A 22448-nucleotide genomic window follows, 5' to 3' on the forward strand; every position below is an offset into this window, starting at 1 on the left:
TGTGTGTGTGCATGCATGCATGTGCGTATATAGCTGCCTGTGGGATTGCTACAAGACTCTGGTTTATGACATCAGGATTATCTGCCTATGAAGAACCAAGTTATGCTTCTCAGGTGCATTTGGCCATTCTGCTAAGGATTTATCAGAGTGGGCCTTAATTAGTGTGACCAGAGACCATATGAAAAGGAGGGCAGAGCTCCTGTATCTTTAACATTTGCATGGAAAAGGGAATTTCAGCAGGTGTCATTGGTATGCAGGCAGCACCTTGTGAAATTCCCTCTTCATCACAAGAGTTAAAGCTGCAGGAGCCCTCCCCTCTTTTATATCTGGTCAAGAGGACAGGCCTCCTGCAGTTTTAACTCTTGTGAAGAGGGAATTTTACCAGGTGCTGCATCCATACCTTAATGTTTCTGTTGGGAATGTGGTATTTGTCTAGTATGTGTTAATAAATCATTTGTTAACTGATTTGCCCTTGTCTGGCTGTGTGAGTAAGGTTGGCTGCCTGAGCTTAAGGGGCAAGACTCAGGTTACACTAGGACCCCCACATCTAGAAACATTCCTAGTTTTAAAAAAGAATGCAACAGTAAATCCCAAGTAACGTATTAAAAAATACCATATCTTTTTTTATTTATCATACTTATACCCCGCTCCTCAGCCAAAAAAGGCTCTCGGAGCGGCTTACACTTAGCAAAAAAGACAGTCCCTGCCCTCAGGCTTACAATCTAATAAAGACATGACACACAAGGAAAAGGAGTCAAGGAGGGAGGAGAGAGAGAGAGAGTCCAGCAGGAGCAGGCCCCGATGTTACTTCTGCCTGCTCCTGTCCCCTCGGTCCTTCTTGTTCCCCACAGGGCCAAGATGGCAGTTTGCCCTGTGGGGGGGGGGGGAGAGTCCAGCAGGAGCAGGCCCCAATGTTACTTCTGCCTGCTCCTGTCCCCTCGGTCCTTCTTCTTCCCCACAGGGCCAAGATGGCAGTTTGCCCTGTGGGGGGGGGGGGAAGAGTCCAGCAGGAGCAGGCCCCGATGTTACTTCTGCCTGCTCCTGTCCCCTCGGTCCTTCTTCTTCCCCACAGGGCCAAGATGGCAGTTTGCCCTGTGGGGGGGGGGGGAAGAGTCCAGCAGGAGCAGGCCCCGATGTTACTTCTGCCTGCTCTGTCCCCTCGGTCCTTCTTCTTCCCCACAGGGCCAAGAAAATGTGGCAGACCCTAAAACAGATTCTTTTCTGATTAAGAATAGTTACTATTACCTGTCCTCCACCCTCCGGGAAAAGAATGGTGTCTTCCAGGATGACATCGAATCCATGCAGAGTTTGCTTCTTTCCACCAGTTTCTATGGATAGCTTTGCAGGGCAGCAGGAAACCACTTGTGTGGTAAACTAGGTATGAAAAAAGAAAGGAAATATTTTGTAAAGACCTGGAGGACAGAAAGTAGAGATCAAAGTTAAGAGACCAAACATGGGGTGGAACACAAGGTACTTCAGTCTGACAAAGCCCAACATGTTCTTAACAGTTTTCAGGACAAATTCCTGGGTTTTTGCACAAGTTTTGTCATCTTTAGAATTGTATCCAATGTTACTCCTACTTAGACTAGGCTGAGTAAAATGAATGGGACTTTAGATTAACACTGCATACAACCTGGAATTGCTATTTCTATATTTTATTATTAACACACCAGATTTTAACAAATGTTCACCAGGCAACTTATACACAATAAAACAATTTTAAGCATTAATAAATCAGCATTTTGAATAAAATAATTTAAAAACAAAGCCTACTTCTAGTTAAATGCCTGGAAGAATAAAACATTGTCATTTGTCCTCAAAACAAGACTAAAGAAGGGCTTCTTGATTCATTCTATTCCACAGCTGAAAAAGCTCTGCTCCTAAAAGTAGTATTTCCCCACACCCTATCCCCTCCTTCTTAAATAGTTTAATTTGCTATACAAGGGTAACAACAGACAAACCAAAATTGTGGTGGTGGTGAAACAACCCCCCCAAACCTCCCCACCTTTCCTCTTCCTTTCCTGTTGACCTAATATGTGCTTGCAACTGGATTTACAGGTGATTTTATTGCATTATGCAAATAGCTGTAAACATAAATTGTACTGCTATTAATTCAACTGTTGTATAAAATACAGCAAATGACAGCAGTTGCTTGAGCAGGAGGATCTGAACATACACACCTGCCTATAGTCCTGCCCCTTTATTTAGCCCATGATTTGCGATGCGTGGAACACAGGAATGGCGTGATGATGATAATGCAAGTGGGTTTCTCAAGGCAGATAAAGGTAGCTGGAGAGAGTTTGCAACTAGCTAGGGTGACCCTATGAAAAGGAGGACAGGGCTCCTGTATCTTTAACAGTTGTATTGAAAAGGGAATTTCAGCAGGTGTCCTTTGTATATATGGAGAACCTGGAGAAATTCCCCCTTCATCATTCCAGTTAAAGCTGCAGGAGCTATACTAGAGTGACCAGATACAAAAGAGGGCAGGGCTCCTGCAGCTTTAACTGTTGAATCTTTTGCAGTTGCATAGAAAAGGGAATTTCAGCAGGTGTCATTTGTATATATGGGGCAACCTGGTGAAATTCCCTCTTCATCACACCAGTTAAAGCTACAGGAGCTATACTAGAGTGACCAGATACAAAAGAGGCAGGGCTCCTGCAGCTTTAACTGCTGTGATGAAGAGGGAATTCCACCAGGTTGCCCCACTTCCCTGTGCCTGTTTGCATTCTCCTTCCCTCTTTATTGTTCACTACAACTTATTAGATTGTAAGCCTACGCGGCAGGGTCTTGCTATTTACTGTGTAATCTGTACAGCACCATGTACATTGATGGTGCTATATAAATAAATAAATAATAATAATAATAATAATAATAATAATAATAATAATAATAATAATATATACAAATGACACCTGCTGAAATTCCCTTTTCTATGCAACTGTTAAAGACGCAGGAGCCCTGTCCTCCTTTCCATAGGGTCACCCTGCAACTATCCTTCTCGGCGTGGGCTGGAGAAAGGGGTGTGGAGCAGAACCCCCTCCAAGCTGGCACATTGGCAGCATTATGGTCTGCTGCTTCCCTCACCTGCTGGACCCAGCTGTCCCGCTGGCACATGAACGCCATGAAGCAACCGGCGACAGCGAGTCGAAGGGCAGCGCAGCGTCGCTCGGCTCTTCTTGCCTGAGCAAGAACCAGCGAACGACGCGATTGGCCGCTTCCGCCCGGCCTAAGGCGAGCGGCGGAGGACATAATTACCTCGCCGTTATTGGTTCGCGTTTCCCTCCGCCTGGCGACGAGAGGAAAGGGGAGGAACTTGGGCCGCCTGGTCTGCGCCTGCGCCCTACAGAGCAAGTCACCCGCAGCCGCGTGTGCGCCCGGCGCGTGCAGCCTCGCCGCCGCCGTGTTGGGGTGGCGCAAGATTTCTTGGGCTGGAGGCCAGTTTGTCCCAGCCAGGGCCCACAAAAGCGTGTTGCTTAGCCTAAGGCAAATCTCTTCAGCCATGGCGAGACCTCAGGTTTATCCCTGCATCGTCCAGGGGTCAAAGCTGCCCATCTAGGCGACACTCAGGGGATCCGGCGCTCAGGCAGGCGGGGGCGAACCCGGGATGGTCCCGGGATAAACCTTCGGTCTCGCTGTGGCCTTGGCGTCCGCCCCTGCTCCCTGCTCCCTGCTCCGACTCAGACCCTAGTTCGGCGTTTTGGAAAAGATCCAGTTTCTGCTTGGACCAATTTGGAAGTGCGAAAGCAAGGAAAACCTCGTAGGGGAGAAAAAAATAGCCAAAGGCAAGGGCGGAACCAAGTAATCTTCTACAATAATATTACTAGTAAAAGTTTTATTAAAGTGCCAGGTGCCTACGTGTTTCGAACGCGGTTGCGTTCTTCCTCAGGGCTTTATAACGTTAGTGCAGCAACCGCATTCGAAACGCGTAGGCACCTGGCACTTTAATAAAACTTTTACTAGTAATATTGTAAAAGATTAGTTGGTTCCGCCCTTGCCTTTGGCAATTTTTTACTGGACCAATTTGGAATCAGTCCACGTAGACTCGGTACAAAACCTGAGTGAAGATTCAGAAAACCGAGACTTTGTGCTTCCTGTTGACTATCTTGGGATTTATTTATTTTGAGATTTTTTTAAAAAACAACAACAACCCTGCTATAACTTTTATTCTTGTTGTTCAGAATTGGATGATAGTTGCTGGCAAAGTACCCCCTCAAGAGAGGATTAACCTGCTCAAATAGGTTCAGAAGGTTTTGTGCTATGTGCTTTTATATTTTATTTATTTATTTATTTATTTATTTATTTATTACATTTATATTAGGGGTGTGCACGGACCCCCCGCTCCGCTTCACTTGCAGATCCGCGATTTTCGGAGCGGGCCGCTTTGCCCCACCCCCGCTCCGCCCACTTCTGCTCCGCTCCACTCAGAGCTCCGGATCCGGATCGGAGCTCCATTTCCCCCTCCCCATAGGGTTGCATTGAAAGCTAAAAAACTATACAACTTTTTTTCTGTTCAAGTTAGAAACCTCATGTTTGGCACCATGACACCTCATGGACGTATACACACGCACGCCAAGTTTCAAGGCAGTCCCATCATCCCCTGATTTTTGGGGAATTTATGAAAATCCAACACCCATTCACACCCCTTTCCAATAGCTCCGTCAATTTGCACGTTAAAAAAAAACCTCAAACTCACCACCATGACAGCTTATCCAGGGATACATACGCTGCACGCCGAGACTCAAGGCAGTCCCATCATCCCCTGTTTTTTGGCGGGGCTTAAACCTGCAAAATTTGGAACTTCCAAAACTCCAAGTGAGCGCAGGAAGGACTTCTCCCCTGAGTCAAAGCCACACACACACAACATCCCTGTGAGGTGGGCAGGGGAGGAGGGAGGGAAGGCAGGCAGGCATGCAGCTGGCATTTCTGGGGGCATAAGGAAGTGAGCCAAGGATAAGCCAGTAATGCATATAAAATGGAATAAATAAATAAATAAAGGAGGGGTGGAATTAAAAGCAGCAGTGTTGCTGAATAAACAACAAGAAGAACTTTAAAAAAAAGGCTATATCTGTCTTTTACCAGTAATAGGGGGACGTGCCCGGGGGAGAGGGAAGCAGCTGCCAGTTCAGCTCAAGAAAGCCATTGCTTCACCAAGAGCTCTGAGAAGTAAACGCTCACTTCAACTCATAATAGGCATTGCTCCACCGGGTTACTCTCTTTGGAAGGCTCTGATGGCCTTCCAGTACAGGAGAGAGTGGGGGCACGTCCACAATGAGATGCCCTAGGGGAGCTCATCCCCTTGCACCACATCTTTTCAGTTGTTCCCCAAAGTTAGGGTGGGTAGCAGTGCTGTGTTTCTATCTCTTATTATTGGCTTAGTATATGATTTCAGGTTGTGTTTGTGCATTTGGTGGGGCTACTGTGTTAAAAAACACTGGGAAAAGTCCGTTCAGATTAAGAAAGAGAAGTTTCCCAAAATCCCAAGTTACCCGTTTTGCCTATGCCCTCCTCCAACTTTGGGATCATCATGACCGGGAGCTGACTCTGCCCCTCAGCCCTTCGGAAAAGGTATTTTTCCCGCCGATTTTTTAAAAAATTCTAGCGCACGACCCGCACCACGCAGAGAGGTGAGAGTAGTCTCAAAATGACCCCCATCCACGACTCTCTGTACACAAGAATTTTCAGAACGATAGCTTCAAAAACAACCCAGTTATCCGCGATTATTTCCTGCAATGCAATCCTATGGGCGAAATGTTTTCAAGATGGCGATCGGAGCGGTCCGCCTGAAAGAGGAGCTCCGAAAAATGGTCGCTTCTCTTCGCCTTGCTTCTAGGGGTCCGCGGTCCGCTTCTACTCCGCCTCTGGGTAAGGCGGAGCAGGCCAATTCGCTACTGCTTCTCCGCTCCTAATCGGAGCGGAGCACATGCCTAATTTATATACCGCCCCATAGCCGAAGCTCTCTGGGCGGTTCACAAAAGTTAAAACAGTAAACATTAAAAAGTGTACAAAATTTAAAAACCATCAGAAACATAAAAACAACAGTATCCATTTATAAAACAACAGTTCTGGGGTCCGTTAAAAAACAAACTTAGCGTTGTTAAATGCTGTTAAATGCCTGGGAGAAGAGAAAAGTCTTGACCTGGCACCTGTAAGATAACACTGTTGGCGCCAGGTGATCCTCAGCAGGGAGATCTTTCCACAGTCGGGGGGGGGGCACCACTGAGAAGGCCCTCTCCCTTGTTGCCATCCTCCGAGCTTTCCTCGGAGTAGGCACTCGGAGGAGAACCTTAGATATTGAGTGCAGTGTGTACAGGTAGGTTCATGTTGGGAGAAGCTTTCCATTAGATATTGTGGTCCCAAGCCATGTAGGGCTTTATAGGTTAAAACCAGCACCTTGAATTGGGCTTGGAAACGTATAGGAAGCCAATGCAAGCGGGCCAGAATCGGTGTTTTGATTCTCTTTTAAAGTGAACAACCAATAATGTTTTTATTTCTTGGCAGAATTGCATGTAAAAATCAGGGTTAGTTGCCCTATCTGAGGGGATCTTATTTGTCAAATCTCCAAAAGATGACATACCTATCTTGCTATGTTCCTTGTGGACCATTGTTTTCAAAATTACAGGCAGCCTAGATGTATCCCTAAGTAAGGAACTAACAAAATTTCAGAAGGGTAGGTGCAGCAGTCCATGCTGCACTCGCTGGCCTTGTAGGCCCCTTCCAACTCTGCTATTCTATGATTCTATGTAGAAGGAGAGTTCTCTAACTTTAGAGGGCTTCCCCTACTCTTCACCCTCTCCATGGTTTGGGGGTAAATTTGTATAAAAATGGCACAGGTCATAGAGGTGTCCCCAGGCGAGAAGCTTACAAAGCTTCAGAAGGATTGCAACAGGGGCTAGGGAATTATGATGCTTGAAATGCATCTTAAGGAGTTTTCAGAGTGAAGCATTGTGACACTGGAAGAATAGTCATCTCATATTCCCATCCTTCCCGTCCCCCAAAGCACAGGGATTGGAGCCCATGGTAAAATGGTAGAAAGTGGATCTGTCAGTCACTCAATCACACTCCCTTATTTTGAGACATAACATGTTCCTGATTCGGCTTGGGCTTCAAACCCTTATTTAAAACTATTAGAATTCATTTACATTTCACCAATGCTAGCAATGAAATAAAGAGTGCCTCTGAGCATATGCAGAATGCTTTTCACTCACCAGTGAACACCTAGAGCCTCCAACTCCCCATTCTGTTCCTCTGCACACAACAGAGGGCTGTAGAGAGAAATAGAAATGCAATAAACAAAATCCAGCACTTCCTGGATCATGCTGTCACATAATCATAACCTTTCTTTTGATATAACCTGCTGCCTTAAAGCTGTTTGAGAGAAATTAAAGTTGAAGGAGGAATAGAAATTTGTGGAGTCTGATTAAATCCTTTGCTATGCTGAACTTCTGCCTAGGACAAAAGTTCTAGTTTGGGGCAGTAATATCAGATGCAGTGTGTTGTAGTGGCTAAGGTGTTGGACTGGGAGTCGGGAGATCCGGGTTCTAGTCCCTACTCGGCCATGGAAACCCACTGGATGACTTTGGGCCAGTCACAGACTCTCAGCCCAACCTACCTCACAGGGTTGTTGTTGAGAGGATAACATGGAGAGGAGGATTATGTACCCCGCCTCAGGTTCCTTGCCGGAAAAAAGGTGGGATATAAATGTAATAAATACCATCATTGGGAGCTCTTTCTGCCCTTCTCCCTCTCCAAAATTTCATTTCAAACAAGCTGCCAGCAGTGGCCACGAAAGAGTAGAAAAGGAGAGAAAATAATGAGACTATGGAAGAAAAGCTGGCTGTCCCCTCCTGTAAAAGGCTAGTGCTTTTATGCTACACTCCCTACTGGTCTCCTAAGGAAGTGAGTCCCAAGGTCTCCTATTAACTACAAGGCTATTGAGCTTAGAGGGAAGAAGTGGGCTTGTATTAAGGTAGGTGACGGCACTGGGGGCAGCTCTAAACATCTGGGGCATATCTCATGTAACACCACCCCTGGTCCAGTATGATTGGCACAGTTCCTTCGTCTGTGCAGCGCTTGGCACACAATGCAAATGCTAAACAGCACTGGAGTGATTGTAGAAAGGGTTTTATTCAATCAGGTACCAAAAACCTTTGAGCTGTGCATTAAGACATTTGATGACAGGAATAAAGTCTAGCAAGGCTGGGTTGTGGGAGGTATGGAGCACTTTGAGTCAGCTAGATGAGATTGGCCCTTTGGGCAAAACTTTCTTTAGAGCGAGAAAGAAGGATTGCAATTGCCACCTGTCCTTGGAAGGGCCGAGAAGTAAAGCATTGGCGTTCATTATTTTGCCGTTTCGTTCTTGCGGAATGACATTCTTCATGGCTTTGTAGGGTGTACAAGAAGTAACAGCTCCAGTGGGGAGCTGGAGTAGTGGAGGCAATCTGAACTGAATCCCATTTCCCCCACAAGTGAACTTAATGGCACACCTACCCCTTTGCCCACATTTACTAAATTAAGAGAGCATGAAATAAATCTTTGAAATCTACTGTAAAAACCAACCTAGGGACAGAGTTTTGTCACTTAAAAGCATGATGAGAATGCTTCTTTCACAGTGCAAAGCCATGAATGCCTACCCCTAGGGACTTTGCTAGGTATCAGATTTCAGAATCTTCCTTGTATATGTCATATGTACTATGACAGAAAGCTGGTTTCTCAAAATCTCCCTTGACATTAACTCCAGGTTGTCTCCTTGGTGAACCTGGTATGAGCTATGCAGTGCTTGGTTGTTAGGCTTGTATTTGGAAGGGTCGGCCTTATATTTTTCACCACTTGACGTAGTGAGGAATTCTGCAGCCACAACAGCTGGCAACGGTATAGATAAGAACAGTATTGTAATAAGAACAAATCACAACTAGTGTTTTAGCTAACATATTATTGGCTTAGCACACAGTATCTGTTGTGCCCCCCACTTTTCCGTTGCTTGTGTTCGCAGTCAAGAAGAATACATCTTCCTTTCTGAGCCCCAAATCATTCTCCACTGCAGAAATGGATGACACTGAAAGCCAACAAAGTGGTCACCGTATTTATTGGCAGAAGTTTCAATAGTTTTCTATCTTTATGCACAACATCCCTAAGGACCAAGAAACCCTACAGAAAGAAACTGGGCACATGGAGAAGGGAGGGAGTGTGGCAGGGGGTAGAAGGAAGGAAGGAAGGAAGAAAAGAAGGAAGGAAGGAAGGAAGGAAGGAGCTAGGTCAGAGAGGCTGGGGAGGAAAGCCAAAGCAGCATAGACTCAGGCAGGCAGCAGCATTGTAGGCCCAGTTGTCATTCATTTAAGTAAGAGGCACGAGGTACGGCCACTATGTTGGTCATTCAGCAGTGAGAGAGTCCCTGTCTAGGGTTAGCACCAGCACCCCTCCTATTGTGTCTTGGAGCAAAATGGTGAAGTATGTAAATCCCTGGGGATGAGTACATCAGTTGGCACTTGCTCCACTACATTCTTTTTCTCCCATCTCTTGTTTCAATCCCAAAGGTGCTTTTGTACCTGCACAGGAAAAAGAAAAGTAATTGCAGAAGTCACAGTACCTCACTAATTGAATGAAGGCAAAGAGAGAATGGGGAATGGATTCAGGAATAATCAGGACAGGCTCTTCAGAACCAGGTCCACTTCCAGATATTCAGGGCTGGGTGGAGATTATTATATTTCTTTTTACTGTGAAATGGTGTCCACAAGCGAGCAAAGGGTTGTTTGTTAGGATAGGTGGTCCAGTGAGATTCTGCTTTGACTATTTATGATTGGCTTGGAAATTCAAACATAACCAGAAGCCTTTTGCAGCAGCCATTTCAGAACTGCCAACTCCAATCTGTGTGTCTGCTTCTACACTCTACCCTTGGGACAATGCATTTCCAAGTCCCATGTCACTAGAGGCTTATGTGCCCTCCCTCCCCCCAGTCAAAGATGGGTGCGTAGGATGGAGCTGCACAATGTTAGATGAAGATTACCTCTGGGAATGGATTGCAGCAACTTTTCAGATGTCATCCTAGAAGAGAAGAACAGACAAGGAAAGATCAATAGCTTTACGGAAAGAGCACCATATCTCACCAAATGCTGCAAGGAGGCTGTGAAAGAGCTAAAGGTTTTGAGCAAAGTAAAGATGCTAAAGGCTCTTGAACTGCATATTCAGACCTCTCCAAGTTCTGGAGAAGTTCCTTAAAGTAACAGCTGGGCACAAAGCACATCGCATCCCAACAACATGGCCTTGTTAGCTTGTAAATGGGAGAGCATATAGCAAAAAAAGTGAGCCAGTTTGGGGGTAAATTGACAGAACTACAAGGTTAGAAGCAGTTAAAAATTAGATCACATGGATCTCATTCAACCGTCACCCCCTCAGTACTTACATCAAGGTCATCCATGGCAGGGGGCGGCCCTTTTGTGGTGACCTTCTGCATGAGCTGGATGGGAACAGAAAGTGCAAGTAAAAGGACTGCAATGCAGCTACTTAGGACTAGGTTCACATCTTCTTCCCCCTCCCCCAATGCTGAGAAAATGGAGATGGCCGGGCTCTGTGTTCTTGGCTTGCTCCTCCCCATGTCGGCTCCTCCTGCAATGTAACAGGCACCATCTCAGCCTCAGAGAGAAACCTAGGTGGTGCTCTGCGCCTCAGGCTTCCACAGTGGTTATAAACTGCAGACCGTTCAACTGTCAGAAGATCCCTACCCAGTTGCTGTAACTGGAGTTTTGACAACTTTTTGCATGACCAAGAAAGGAAGGAAGCAACCTGCTTGTCTTTCTGTGGCCCAATGAATAAAGATGCAAAATCTGGCTATCTAAAGACCCTGGATCAAGTACCCTCCTTAGCTATAACATTCACTGGATGGCCTTGGATAAGGGCAAACCTGCCGTATGTTTTGTGATTGCATCAGTTCAGAATCAGGAACATGGGGAATACCTCCGCTTCCATAGGGAAATCACACACCAAAACATTTGCTTTATTTTGCCCTTAAAGCTGCCAGTCCCCAAGCCTGTCTGGGTGTATGGGTCTTGCTGTTCCCCCTGTCACTGTTGGTCAAGGAAACCAGAGCAAGTACACACAGTGGGCTACTGTTGCCTCCCTCAACCTTCAGCACAGCTACTTCTGACTGGGACGCTGCCTCGGCCCCATCGTTGGACTCACCTCTGCATACTGCTCCACCATGGCTGCCTCCACTTCCTCATCTCCTTCCCAATCCCGCCAGTTATCAAAGTCCACTGAGAGCCATCCCGGCTGCAAATAAGAGAAACCATTACATGCTGTTTGTCTCCTTCCCCTCGCTGCTGCTTCACTCCACTGGCAGAGTAGGGAATAAGCAAACGGACCCCTACCAGAATGCCTTTTGCCCTTCCTCCCACTCCTCCTGCCCCAGGCTGCTTCTAGACAGAAGGGTTCTAGCACTACTAGTCAAAAGACACCGTGGCGCTATTCTGTCTTTCCGTCTTTAATGGCTTTTCTGTGGAAAGAGAAAAGATGGAAGAAAGATGGTGTCCTGTGTTGTGGCGCATGCTTTGCCTGCAGAAGGTCCCAGGAAAAACACCTGCTTGAAACCCTGGTTTCAAACTGCTTTCAATCAGTGTTGACAATACTGGGCTACATGGGCAAATGTTCTGACTCAACTTAAGGCAGCTCCTTTTGTAAACGGTGGTGAAACACAGGAAGATTATAAGCAGAGGATAATCAAATTCCATGAATGAGGCAGGGAGAGGCTACAATAAAAAGCCTCACCCGGAAGCACCTCTTATGCTGTAGAAGCACTACAGAGCCAAGCAGGAGAAGGAACAGGGGATCCTGGCAGGGGTCTCCATGGTGCTGGGTTGGCGGCATGTCCCTTGGAAACCCTGAGGCTCCCCTGCCCGGGGAGGGCATCGGCTGGAAGGCAACCAATCTGCTGCGACCTGCCCACATCTCTGCTGCGATTCCAGAGAGAGGCAAGGGGCTGTCTGGACATTGTCTTGTGCGCCCTTGCCTTGCTCCAAGGTGCGATTGCAGCTGCATCACATAACTGACGCCACGCCATCGCACACCCACCCTGGGGCTTTCTGAGCATTTAGACCAGTGGTTCCCAAACTTTTTCAGGTCACCGCCCCCTTGGTTCCACAAACTCATGCCCAGCGCCCCCCTACCCTACCCTATAAAAATCATTATTCAGAATAGTGGTTTTCAACGACCCACCAAGGAAGATAATAATAATAAAATTCAAAACAGTAACAATTAATTGAATACTTTATTCAAAATCCAATTGGTGTGCCCTGCCATGCTGGCTGCAAACAGAGGCGTTCGCTCTCTTTTCCCTCCCTCCCTCGGCAAGCCTGGGGCAGGTGCTTCCCATTTAGAGGGGATTCTAGGAGTTGAAGGACTTTTTCTGTCTAAACATGCATAAAATTGTGCCTTTAACGTATGTCACACTAGCATGAATACAGGAATCAAATAGGATTTCCTTCTTCAGTGGAACACACTTACTTAGGAGTAAGCACCATTTTGTTATAGGAAAGGATAATGTATTTTAATTAAAAATTTAAAATAATTATCTGCCACCTGGTACAGAGTTTTCCTATGGAAAATCTGGCTGGGACTGAAGTAGAGGGGCACTAATTTTACTGTACTTATTGTCTTTAAATATGGTTAAATATCTCAGTTACCTTGCTATTCTATTTCTATAATTCATTTTCTCCTGTCTTTTCTTCACCCTCTCTTCGTTTTTAGGCTGAATCCTATGCACATTTACCTCAGAGTAAGTTCTATTGATCTCAGTGGGGCTTACTTCTGAGTAGACATACTTAGGATTGTGCTGCAGCTAAGATACACACATACCATGTTTACCAAAAGAACACTTGAAAAAAGGGGGTTGGACACCCTGAAATAAGCAAGGGCAGATAGGAATGGTTTCAGCAAGCATTCTGGAAAAAGGTGCTGCTGAATCTTCTTTAGCCAGGAAGGACCTGGGGAATTGCAATTCTCTCTCCCTCCCCCTTTTCTTTTCTCTCCCAATCCTGTTGTAGTCCAGATTTTTTGGGGGGTGGGAGCACACACACAGACACACAGCATCTCTCTCTCTCTCTCTCTCTCTCTCCAACCCCCCCTCCCTCCAAGCCTCACAATAGCTGCTGGGCTGATTAGGACAGGAGGGCAGCAGCTCAGAGGGGAGATGGCCCCAATCTGCAACTCCTGACAGGGGAAGGGAGCCTGGTGATACCTTGCAGCAGCACAAGTAGCCTTGCTCCCCACCCAGCCTGCCGGCTGACTGCTGTTCTTGGCAGCTGCTCTGCCGCCCGCCGTCCTCCGCGTGCTCCTTCCCTTCCGCCACAGGGCTGCTGCTCCCGCCTTGTGCAGCAACTATCGCGAGAGGTCTGCCGGGGCAGCTTGGAGGAGGGAGCAGCTCTGGCCGAGGGAGCGAGCGAGCAGGCGGTGGTGGCTCCAGCAGGAAAGAAGCCCTGGGCCCTCCTAGGCAGGAGAAGAGTGGGCAGAGCAGCTGAATTCGCTGCTGTTTCCTGCTCTGCTGCCTCCTGTGAGCGCTGCCCCCACCCCCTACTTCTGGTGGGGCTGCTGTGGGCTGGAGATAGGAGGAGAGAGCAGCTGCGTGAATGACAAAGTCCTTCCTGAGCAGGAGCGGTGTGGGGAGAGCAGATGAATTTGCCGCTCCTTCCTGCTCGGTCCCTGGGTTTTAGGACCTTCTGGAGAGACCACCTCGAGCGCCCCCCTGCCGCCCCTTTGCCTGTTAGCGCCCCCTGCTAATGCCCCCCTGCCGTCCCTTTGCCTCTTAATGCACCCCTATGCAATCCCACCGCCCCCAAAGGGGCAATACCGCCCACTTTGGGAACCACTGATTTAGACAGCCCTCTGGTTCATCTAGCCCCTTTCCAGCAACTCTGCATCTGACAACATCTTGGGAGACTCTTGTTCATCCTTCTGGACAAAAATAAATAAAAATGGCAGCTTCTCCATTCATCCTTTAAGGCAAGCGGCAAATGCAATTCAGACTAATTGATGTCCCTGAGTGCTTCCAGATGGAGGGGCCCTAGCACTAGTAATCAGAAGGCATTGTGCAGCTATTACATCTTTTCTTCCTTAAAGGATTCTCCACTGTAAGAAAAATATATGGAAGAAGTGGTGCGAAAACTAGGGAAGATGACATCTAGATGTAAAATTCTGTGAATGGCAGGGTGATAGTATGATAAAACAAATCCTCATCTGGAAGCACTCCCCTCTTTTGTTTAACACTGAGACTGAGCTGAGCAGAACAGGTTCCCCCATGTGGCATGGCATTTCCCTCAAAGTTCTGTAGGGGAAAGGGAGTGAGCAAACCTTGAACTCCTCCTTGGTGAGACGTGGCCAAGGCACCTTATCCTTCCACTTGCGCACAAAGAGGGTGATCGACCTGCCTGAGCGCTTATTCTGGGAATCCTGAAAAAGATTGTGTTGTCGTAGAAAAATAACACGCAGGGTTAATCCAAACCAGAGAGTTAGTTGGAATCAAAGCCAAATTGTTTTAGGGAGTTCTCCATGCTCTATGAAGCACAGTAGGTAGCTTGATGGTACCTTCTCAAACTAGGGGGAGGTTATGAGCAGTGTACTGCAGGGCTCAGTCCTGGGCCCAGTGCTCTTCAACCTTTTTATTAACGACTTGGACAAGGAGATGCAGGGAATGCTTATCAGATTTGCAGATGACACAAAATTGGGTGGGATAGCTAATACCCTGGAAGACAGAAGCAAACTTCAAAGTGATAGGTTGGAGCACTGGGTTGAAAACAACAGAATGAGATTTAATAAAGATAAGTGCCAAATTCTACACCTGGGAAAAAGAAACCAAATGCACAGTTACAAGATGGGGGATACTTGGCTCAGCAATACTACAAGCAAGAAGGATCTTGGAATTGTTGTAGATCACAAGCTGAATATGAGCCAATAGTGTGATGTGGCTGCAAAAAAAGCAAATGCTATTTTGGGCTGCATTAATGGAAGTATAGCTTCCAAAATGGACGAAGTACTGGTTCCCCTCTATTTGGCCGTGGTTAGGCCTCATCTTGAGTATTGCGTCCAGTTCTGGGAACCACACTTCAAGAAGGATGCAGACAAGCTGGAGCGTGTCTGTATCCTTCTTGGGTGCAACTACTACAGCCGTCTGTCAGAGATGCTTTAAGCATTGAGCAGGGGGTTGGACTTGATGGTCTTATAGGCCCCTTCCAACTCTACTATTCTGTGATTCTATGGAGGTGGAGCAACTGCTCCATGAAAAACTCACCCCCTGGTCATTTTTTAAAGCATGACTTCTGTTCTTAGTTAGAAGTAGACACCACTCAAAGCCTCTCATTGGCATCAGGAACAGGCCGTCAAGGGCTCTGGAGAACTTCCAGCTGGATGAGACAAGTCTTTCCAGCTCAGAGACCAGACATGATTGCTCCTGAGTACCACTCGAGAACAGCTTGGACTGCTCCATGGTCTAGTCCAGAGCCAAGAGCGATGAAACAAAATAGGAGACAGATTGAGTGGAGATGGAGAAAAACTTCTAGTGGATGCAATTGAGCACTGGTGTGTGCCTATAATCATGTATACTAAAGGGCAGTGAGGGCAGTGAGGGCAGCAACAAAGCAATGTATTGCTGCCTGTCTTTATTGACTCCTCTATGTGCTGCCCAGCAGAGCTTTTCAGGGTCATCCAGGGCCTATTACATGCTGGCCATAAGGACACTGTCAATCCGTCTGAGGCCCACTGAAATACATTTGCTAGGCACTTGCAGGACAAAACTTCTTGCATCCTCTGGGAATTAGTCTCCAGTGTTACAGCAGGTGAATCAAGTGAGGTAGCCATCGCACAGCTTTCCCCAGTTTTTTTGGATGAGAGTGAAGGGAGTGGGAGGGTAGGAGGCTGTCCAACTCCCTGCATTGTAGGCAGGGGGCAAACCGGTTTGTGCAACCGCTTCTCTGTTGGATCCTTGCCCCTCTTGGCCTTTTCAAATTGGTAGGGAGGGAACAGCCAGCTGGGCCAGGGAAGTGATTAACACCTCCCAGCAAGAGGGAATGGCTTTGGGCTGCCTGAAAGAGGTGCTGGTGAGAATACTGCTGATGAAATCCTCACTTGATCCAGAAAATCTTAATAATTTCAGGTCAGTGACAAATGTTAAGTTCCTGGCACAGTCCTTGAGCAGATGATTATCAACCAGCTCCAGGCACTCTTGCATAAGACCAATTATCTGGATCTATTTCAGTCAGGGTTCTGGCCTGATTTTGGCAGAGAAATAGCCTTGGTCAGCCTGTAGGATGACCTATGTCAGGAGAGACACAAGGGGAGTATTGCCTTGTTGATTCTCCTAGAACTCTCAGCAGCTTTTGATACTATTGACCATGGCATGCTTCTGGGGTGACTGTCTGAATTGGGAGTGGGAGGTACTGCACTGCAGTAATTGTGTTCACACTTGGAGGGCTGGCTTCAGAAGTAATACTGCTCCACCCTGTGGATTCTCCTGTAAGGGGTTCCATAGGGGTCAGTTTTGTCCCCCATGCTATTCAACATCTCCATGAAAACCACTGAATGTGGTTCAACAGTTTCATGTTAAAACAAAAATTAACATCTTCCTTCAGGTTGTGACTGCCAAAAAGCTGGTCCTGAAAGAGGTGCTGGTGAAGCAGCTACTCACCTTGGAATTCACACGGGCATAAAACTGAATCTCATTGTACATCTCCACACCATCAGCATTCTTACAGCTGCAGAAAGACAACAAGCAGCTTAGTAGAATGTTTTATATATGGAAAGTAAACAAGCAACTTATACAATAATCTGCTACATGTTTACTGGTAAGTTCCACTGTGTTCAGGTGGAATTAGTAGGGTATTTGATATATAGAAAAGCAGAAGCAAGCAAAGTTTTTCTTATATATTAAGACCAACATGGATTGCTCAATTGGCACTGCAGTATGGTCTGAATTAGCAAGACAGGCCCTTACCTGAATGTCACCTTGTAATCATCAAGGTCAACTTTCACATCCATGCTCTCCTCGACACAGAACTCCAGGAACACATATCGTAGACGGTCATACCACAAGGTCTTTGCTGGTTGCCTTGGGAAACACAGGAGGAACACATACTGGAATAATACTGGATATACATACTGGAGTGCAGGACATGGAATAACGGGCTCAAGTTAAAGGAAGCCAGATTCCAGCTGGACATCAGGAAAAACTTCCTGATGGTTAGAGCAGTACGACAATGGAACCAGTTACCTAGGGAGGTTGTGGCCTCTCCCACACTAGAGGCCTTCAAGAGGCAGCTGGACAGCCATCTGTCAGGGATGCTTTAGGGTGGATTCCTGCATTGAGCAGGAGGCTGGACTCTATGGCCTTGTAGGCCCTTTCCAACTCTGCTATTCTATGATTCTATGATTAATCAGGATGGCAACAGTGTAAATGCCTTTGCTAGGAAAGCATGGAGTTGAAGCCATCGCACATTTCAATGTGAGCTCACCAGAACTACAAATTTTAAACATCTTCAAAACTGTTGAAATTGTTGTGGTAGCAAGAATTTAGAATGGCATTGTGTGGAATTTCCTTTAGTGCAGGTTTATCTGTGCAGGGTACTGTAAGCGCCTCAGGGTACTTAGCATTTCAGAATATCAAGCCACGACATGGCAGTTATTAGTGAGTGTGGTTTAAAGTGATGTGATCTAATGTATGTGGTTTTCAGAGGCTAAACAAAATTTTCTCTGCTTCAGATCTATGAGCTGTGCGTACATTCTTCTTCTTATCATCATCATCATCATTCAACTGAAGCTGGTAGAAGGCACTCCATATCACAGACTCTGCTTTGGGCCTCCAATGACAGTGAGACCCAAGCTGCGCATGTGCCCCTTCAAGAGGAGTGTGAACTCCCCCAGAGCCAGCTGCACGTTTCCTATCCAGACAGAGGAGCCACCCACCAGCAGAGCCTCAGTCTTGCTTGGCTTGACTTTCAGTTTATTGGTTCTTATCCACAAGCCTAAACGTTATATTCCTTGGGGCACTGTATATCTCTTGACTGTATGGATTCCTCTAAGATTCCAAAAGGCTTTTGATAAAGTTCCTCACCAAAGACTCCTGAACAAACTTAGCAGTCATGGAATAAGAGGAGAAGTCCTCTTATGGATCAGGAAGTGGTTAAAGAGCAGAAACCAGAGAGTAGGAATAAATGGTCAATTCTCCCGATGGAGGGAAATAAATAGTGGGGTCCCACAAGGATCAGTATTGGGACCAATTCTTTTCAACTTGTTCATAAATGATCTGGAATTAGGAGTGAGCAGTGAAATGGCTAAGTTTGCTGATGACACCAAATTATTTAAGGTGGTTAAAATACAATGGGATTGTGAATTGCTCCAAAGAGATCTCTCCAAGCTGGGAGTGTCGGCATCCAAATGGCATATGCGTTTCAATGTAAGCAAGTGTAAGGTGATGCACGTTGGGGCAAAAAACCCGAACTTCAAGTATAACCTAATGGGATCTGAGCTGGCAGTGACTGAACAAGAAAAAGACCTTGGGATTGTGATGAACAGCTCGATGAAAATGTCAACCCAGTGTGCAGCCACTGTAAAGATGGTATAGTAAAAGACAGAGGAAAGAAATGGTGGTTCAACTACTTAATGAGGATGGCAAATTGATAACAGATGACAAAGAAATGGCTGAAGTGCTTAATTCCTACTTTGGCTCAGCCTTCTCTCAAAAGCAGGTCTATGACCCCCGTGGAAAAAGTGAAGCACAAGTTGAGGGGGCAGGATTGCAGTTTGAGACTGATAAAGAAATGGTCAATGAACACCTACTGTAATTTCTTTTAATGAGTTCAAATCTGCAGGTCCCGATGAACTACATCCTAGAGTAATGAAGGAGCTAGCAGAAGAACTCTCAGGACCACTGTCTATTATTTTTGCGAAATCATGGAAGTCGGATAAGGTGCCGGATGACTGGAGGAGGGCTAATGTTGTCCTTATCTTCAAAAAGAGCAAAAAGGAGGAACCTGGGAACTACAGACCAGTCAGTCTAACATCCATCCCTGGAAAATTTTTGGAGCAGATTATAAAGAAGTCAATCTGTAAGCACCTTGAAATCAATGCAGTGATTACTAGAAGCCAACATGGATTTGTCAAGAACAAATCCTGTCAGACTGACCTGATCTCATTTTTTTATCGGGGAACCTCCCTTGTGGACTGTGGGAATGCTGTGGACATAATATATCTTGATTTCAGCAAAGCTTTTGACAAAGTACCCCATGATATTCTGAATAACAAACTAACTAAAAGTGGGCTAGATGGAACAACTATTAAGTGGATTCACATTTGGCTCCATAATTGGACTCAGAGTGCTTATCAATGGTACCTTCTCAAACTGGGGGGAGGTAACGAATGGGGTACCGCAGGGCTCAGTCCTGGGCCCAGTGCTCTTCAACATTTTTATTAATGACTTGGATGAGGAGGTGCAGGGAAGGCTTATCAGATTTGCAGATGATACAACATTGGGTGGGATAGCTAATGCCCTGGAAGAGCCAGTGTGGTGTAGTGGCTAAGGTGTTGGACTGGGGAGATCTGAGTTCTAGTCTCCACTTGGCCATGGAAACCCAGTGGGTGACTTTGGGCCAGTCACAGACTCTTAGCCTAACCTTACTCACAGTGTTGTTGTTGTGATGATAAAATGGAGAGGAGGATTATGTATGCCACCTTAGGTTTCTTGGAGGAAAAAAGGTGGGATATAAATGAAATAAATCTTCTATATAAATAAAAATGTAAATGTCCGTTCGAAACAGACGTTATATCTCCGAAAGTTCTTCACCCATTACTTTGAAATTTTGACACAACGTTGCATTCGAATACGCGAGCGTTGTTATGTAACTATGTTCTATATGGGGTCAAAGGCTTGTCTTAAAATCAAAGAAATAGGCCTCCTCAAAACCAGTCCTGCTGATCATTGTGACATTGCCAACCAGTAGGCCAATCTGCTGCCTCTGACTCCTCTCCTATTTGCATGTTTTCTCACAATTGGCTGAGTGAATATAGATGTCACACCTGTGACAGTTACACGTTCTGAAGAAAGGTAACTGCCAGGAGTTTCCGCTAACCCTCTCACCGTAAAAACATCCTTTTTAAAAAACCAAACAATCTGCTTTACTTCATCCAAATAATGCCTCGCAGAAGATCACACTTAGGTCATCGTACTCGCGGAGCGGAAGCACTGCGACGAGAAATTGCAAATCAGACTGAGGAAGAACGGGCATCAGCAAACGAGAAAAAAAGAAAAAGAATGCCTCAAATACGTGCCAAGGAACCAGCCAAGCAACGTTCAGCCAGACTTGAGGATGCACGGTTGCGAGCACGGCAATCGCGTTCTACAGCTTCAGATCTGCTTTGTTCTCAACAGAATGAACGCGACAGGCTGAGAGCGGCTGAAAGACGTCAACGAGAAACAGCACATCAGAGTCAAACACGACTCCGTGGTAAACAATCACACGATTACAATCGCCTTGCATTCCGGTATAACCCAGCTGATGATTATAGTTTGAGGCGGCATCGGCACTATGACTGAAGTGTGTCCTTATTGCAAGGCTCTTAAATTTAATGGAGAAACAAAAGGAATGTGTTGCGCTGCTGGAAAAATTAAACTGCCTCAACTTGGAGAACCACCAGAGCCATTACAAACTTTGCTTGCCGGATATACCGCAGAATCAAAGCATTTCCTATCTAACATCAAGAAATACAACTCATGCTTCCAAATGACGTCGTTCGGCGCAGAAATCATCACAGCTCCATTTATGCCAACTTTCAAAGTCAAAGAACAAATTTATCATAAAGCCGGCTCCTTCCTTCCGTTTCAAGATAGTCAACATAAATTCCTACAAATGTATTTCATTGGTGATGGCAATGATGAATTGAATGCACGCTGCGGAATTTATACCGGCATAAAAAGGTCCATCGTTTCAAAACTGCAACAGCTACTTCACGAAAAAAACAATTTAGTACATTTGTTCAAAACAGCAATTGACATGATGCCATCTGATACACACAAGATTGTTATTCATGCTGACAAAATGCCTGCTGGAGAACATGTGCGAAGATTCAATGCTCCAACTATAGACGAAGTGGCAATTGTTATAGTCGGAGATCAATCTTGACAAGACCTTTCAAAGGTGAAGATGTCCTCATTCCTCACATTCCTATGATTCCAACAGATATGCTATTTCAATTTAAGAAATTGCAATTCCCAATTCGATTGGCGTTTGCAATCACCATCAACAAAGCTCAGGGCCAATCTTTAGAATTGTGCGGTTTAGATCTAGACACAGATTGCTTCTCACATGGACAATTATATGTTGTGTGTTCTAGAGTCAGCAAACCAGACAATCACTATATCTACACAGACAATGGAACAACTAAAAATATTGTATATCCACAAGCATTGTGAAATTAAACATATTAGAAACATCCGCTTTGTCTTTTCTTTCTTTTCAATTTAACCAGACTGAGCCACAGCAACGCGTGGCAGGGTACAGCTAGTAAATAAATAAGACAGAAACAAACTTCAAAGTGATCTTGATATGCTGGAGTGCTGGGCTTAAAACAACAGAATGAAATTTAATAGGGATAAATGCCAAATTCTATACCTAGGAAAAAGAAACCAAATGAACAGTTACGAGATGGGGGATACTCAGCTCAGTAATACTACAAACAAGAAGGATCTTGGAATTGTTGTAGATCACAAGCTGAATATGAGCCAACAGTGTGATGTGGCTGCAAAAAAAGCAAATGCTATTTTGGGCTGCATTCATAGAAGTGTAGTTTCCAAATCGCGCGAGGTACTGGTTCCCCTCTATTCGGCCCTGGTTACGCCTCATCTTGAGGCTTGCGTCCAGTATTGTGTCCACTTCAAGAAGGATGCAGACAAGCTGGAGTGTGTTCAGAGAAAGGCAATGAGGATGATCAGGGGTCTGTAAACAAAGCCCTATGAAGAGAGACTGAAAGAACTGGGCATGTTTAGCCTGGAGAAGAGAAGGCTGAGGGGAGACATGATGGCACTCTTCAAATACTTGAAAGGTTGTCACATGGAGGAGGACCAGGATCTCTTCTCGATCCTCCCAGAGTGCAGGACATGGAATAATGGGCTCAAGTTAAAGGAAGCCAAATTCTGGCTGGACATTAGAAAAAACTTCCTGACTGTTAGGACAATGGAACCAGTTACCTAGGGAGGTTGTGGGCTCTCCCACACTAGGGGCATTTAAGAGGCAGCTGGACAACCATTTTTCAGATATGCTTTAGGGTGGATTCCTGCATTGAGCAGGGAGTTGGACTCGATGGCCTTTTAGGCCTCTTCCAACTCTGCTATTCTATGATGCTTAGGCAAACTCCATGTTAGGCATTATAAGAAAAGGAGTTGAGAATAAAACTGCCAGTATCATACTTCCTTTATACAACTC

The 22448-nt window shown here is 45.8% G+C and overlaps 1 protein-coding gene across 3 annotated transcripts in view; it reads right to left on the minus strand.

Moving 5' to 3' along the window:
* Positions 1 to 22448, minus strand: part of PTGES3L (prostaglandin E synthase 3 like) — a 38272-nt gene that overhangs the window by 14633 nt on the left and 1191 nt on the right. The window contains exons 2-8 of one of the 3 annotated variants that reach the window (XM_063132586.1): positions 16970 to 17083; positions 16664 to 16730; positions 14335 to 14433; positions 11173 to 11262; positions 10397 to 10450; positions 10001 to 10038; positions 9245 to 9542 (exon numbers count right to left, since the gene is read on the minus strand). In XM_063132586.1, the coding sequence (XP_062988656.1) occupies positions 10027 to 10038; positions 10397 to 10450; positions 11173 to 11262; positions 14335 to 14433; positions 16664 to 16730; positions 16970 to 17083 (436 nt within the window). In that variant the 3' untranslated portion in view covers positions 9245 to 9542; positions 10001 to 10026. Of the gene's footprint in view, positions 1 to 1245; positions 1375 to 3084; positions 3181 to 9244; positions 9543 to 10000; positions 10039 to 10396; positions 10451 to 11172; positions 11263 to 14334; positions 14434 to 16663; positions 16731 to 16969; positions 17084 to 22448 lie in introns of those variants that run through there. The other 2 variants (XM_063132595.1, XM_063132577.1) reach the window with 2 other exon arrangements.

This window comes from Elgaria multicarinata, chromosome 1 (assembly GCF_023053635.1).
Source record: "Elgaria multicarinata webbii isolate HBS135686 ecotype San Diego chromosome 1, rElgMul1.1.pri, whole genome shotgun sequence".
Classification (NCBI taxonomy): Eukaryota; Metazoa; Chordata; class Lepidosauria; order Squamata; family Anguidae; genus Elgaria; species Elgaria multicarinata.